At 35.2% G+C, this 1,919-nt stretch overlaps 1 protein-coding gene across 1 annotated transcript in view; it reads left to right on the top strand.

The window, feature by feature from the left end:
- Positions 1-265: 265 nt before the first annotated feature.
- Positions 266-1,919, top strand: part of LOC106874038 (ovochymase-1-like) — a 41,497-nt gene continuing 39,843 nt past the window's right edge. Inside the window, exon 1 of the mRNA XM_014921600.1 lies at positions 266-317. Within this exon, the coding sequence (XP_014777086.1) occupies positions 266-317 (52 nt within the window). The remainder of the gene's footprint in view (positions 318-1,919) is intronic.

Raw genomic sequence — 1,919 nt, 5'->3', positions numbered from 1 at the left:
TCTTCTTTTCTTTGACAACACGTATATAGTTCTATATATGAAACGTTCGCTTAGAGAAACCAGATGACGCTAAAATTTGTCTGGATTTATTTTTCCATATTTTCCGAGAAAAGTATTGGTTATTGGTTAAAATAAATTTTCTCTTTTTAGTTGATACTTCTCCAGTTCCACCAACTTAACTGTAAATAAACAATCAAGACCTTCTGTATCTTCTATTGTTTTCAGAGACGAATGCTGACACGAACTGTCTGACTCGGTAAACAGTATGATTTTAACAATTGCCATATACTGGATGCTTGCTATAATTATTGAGAAAGGTATGTGAAATTAAATGTTGATCTTCACAAAACTCCAAGAACAGCGTCGGACGAAATACCTTGCAGTCCCTTTGTTTTTGTTTAGTCTGTTTTGCAATCAAATACCACCGAGGTAATTTTTGACCTTTATTCATCCGGGGTCGATAAAGTAAAGTTCTTACAAGAGACTGATATAATCGACTGTTTACTTCCACCAGCATATAGCTTTGTGACAAAACTAGACATAAAAAATATTGGTTTCTAATTTTTGCAGAAAGTTGAAAGTTCGATTATATTGCTCTTGGAAGACTAAAAAACAATATTGACTCCGAAGGATTTGAACTCAAAACTTACTGATTCTGCCAATTCACCTTAACAATATTTTCTGTAGAAAAACATCGCCAAGAAAGCGATTTGTTATCATTTGTTATCATCAAACAGTGTTTTGTCCTTGTTTCATCACCATTCGAAAGCCATTTCATATCTCTTGTGCCTCTAAATTACGATACAATTTCATATTGTCTCCCTTGCTCCGCTATAAATGGCTGCTGTTGCCCGACACAAGAAGTAACAGTTTTATCTGTGATAGGCGCCTTTGAAGGCAATTTCTGTATTTACTAAGAATTATTTTTTATTTTACTTACGTCGCTAAATGTCTCTTGAAAGGTGTGAGCGCTAAACATTTCCATTTATTTTACTTCTAAAATATGAGGTCTAATCCATATGGAGAGTGTGTCCATCTGAATATTTTCGAAGAATTTATATACACAAACACCATCCTACAAGTAATTCTGTTGTGGAATATATTCATGCTCTATAAATGATATTTCGTGTTTCTGTTTGGTCGGCATTTGAACAATTTTGGCAGACGAAGAGGTTTGATCCACTGGTAAGATGTTTGTTTTTTCTGAACGTATGTGAATGGAAATCAAAGGGGAACGAAGTAACGATTGAATTCAGTGTTCGACACGGGTAAAACTAAAACTATTCACTGCAGTAATTATAACAATTAGTGTATAATCAAGTTTTAATGACAATAATTAATGTTTAGGAGCAGTAGAAACGGCAGCAACAAGCTACAAATATTTTCCTTCTCGTTGAAGTGTCCTAAAATAAACTCCATCACCAAAATAGCCTTAACTTTTGTTTATTCTTTGTATTTGTATTATTGTGAAAACAAGGAAAGATTTCACAGCCCCGGGAGTTGGATCCGTGGAATTGTTAGTGTTTAATGAGATGTCTAGCGGTATAAACGTTCCGAGTTCGCCTGTAACAATGCTGGTTCCAAACTGCATCAGTCGTCACCGATGGACAACATCAATCATATGGAGACAGGAAGACTTGTTGCGTGCTCAATTAATCATTCCTCCATAAAAAGTTGACCTTGGCTACGCCCAAGAAAGAATTTTCTGGTATCGAGGTCTTCCTTAAAGGAGACAAAATATGATGAAGGTCCTGGTAATTCGATCCAGCAACTTGTCGTTCGTAAACCATTCACTCAACTTTTACCGCGAAAGAACGTCTTGATTTCCATTTTATACTTTATCACCAGTCAAAATGATTGATCACCCATTGATAGATGCTTCTTCCGACTACGAAACATAAACAATTGACTCAGATAAA

The sequence above is a fragment of the Octopus bimaculoides genome, chromosome 17 (assembly GCF_001194135.2).
Source record: "Octopus bimaculoides isolate UCB-OBI-ISO-001 chromosome 17, ASM119413v2, whole genome shotgun sequence".
NCBI lineage: Eukaryota > Metazoa > Mollusca > Cephalopoda > Octopoda > Octopodidae > Octopus > Octopus bimaculoides.
This window is presented reverse-complemented; position numbering and strand designations above follow the sequence as displayed.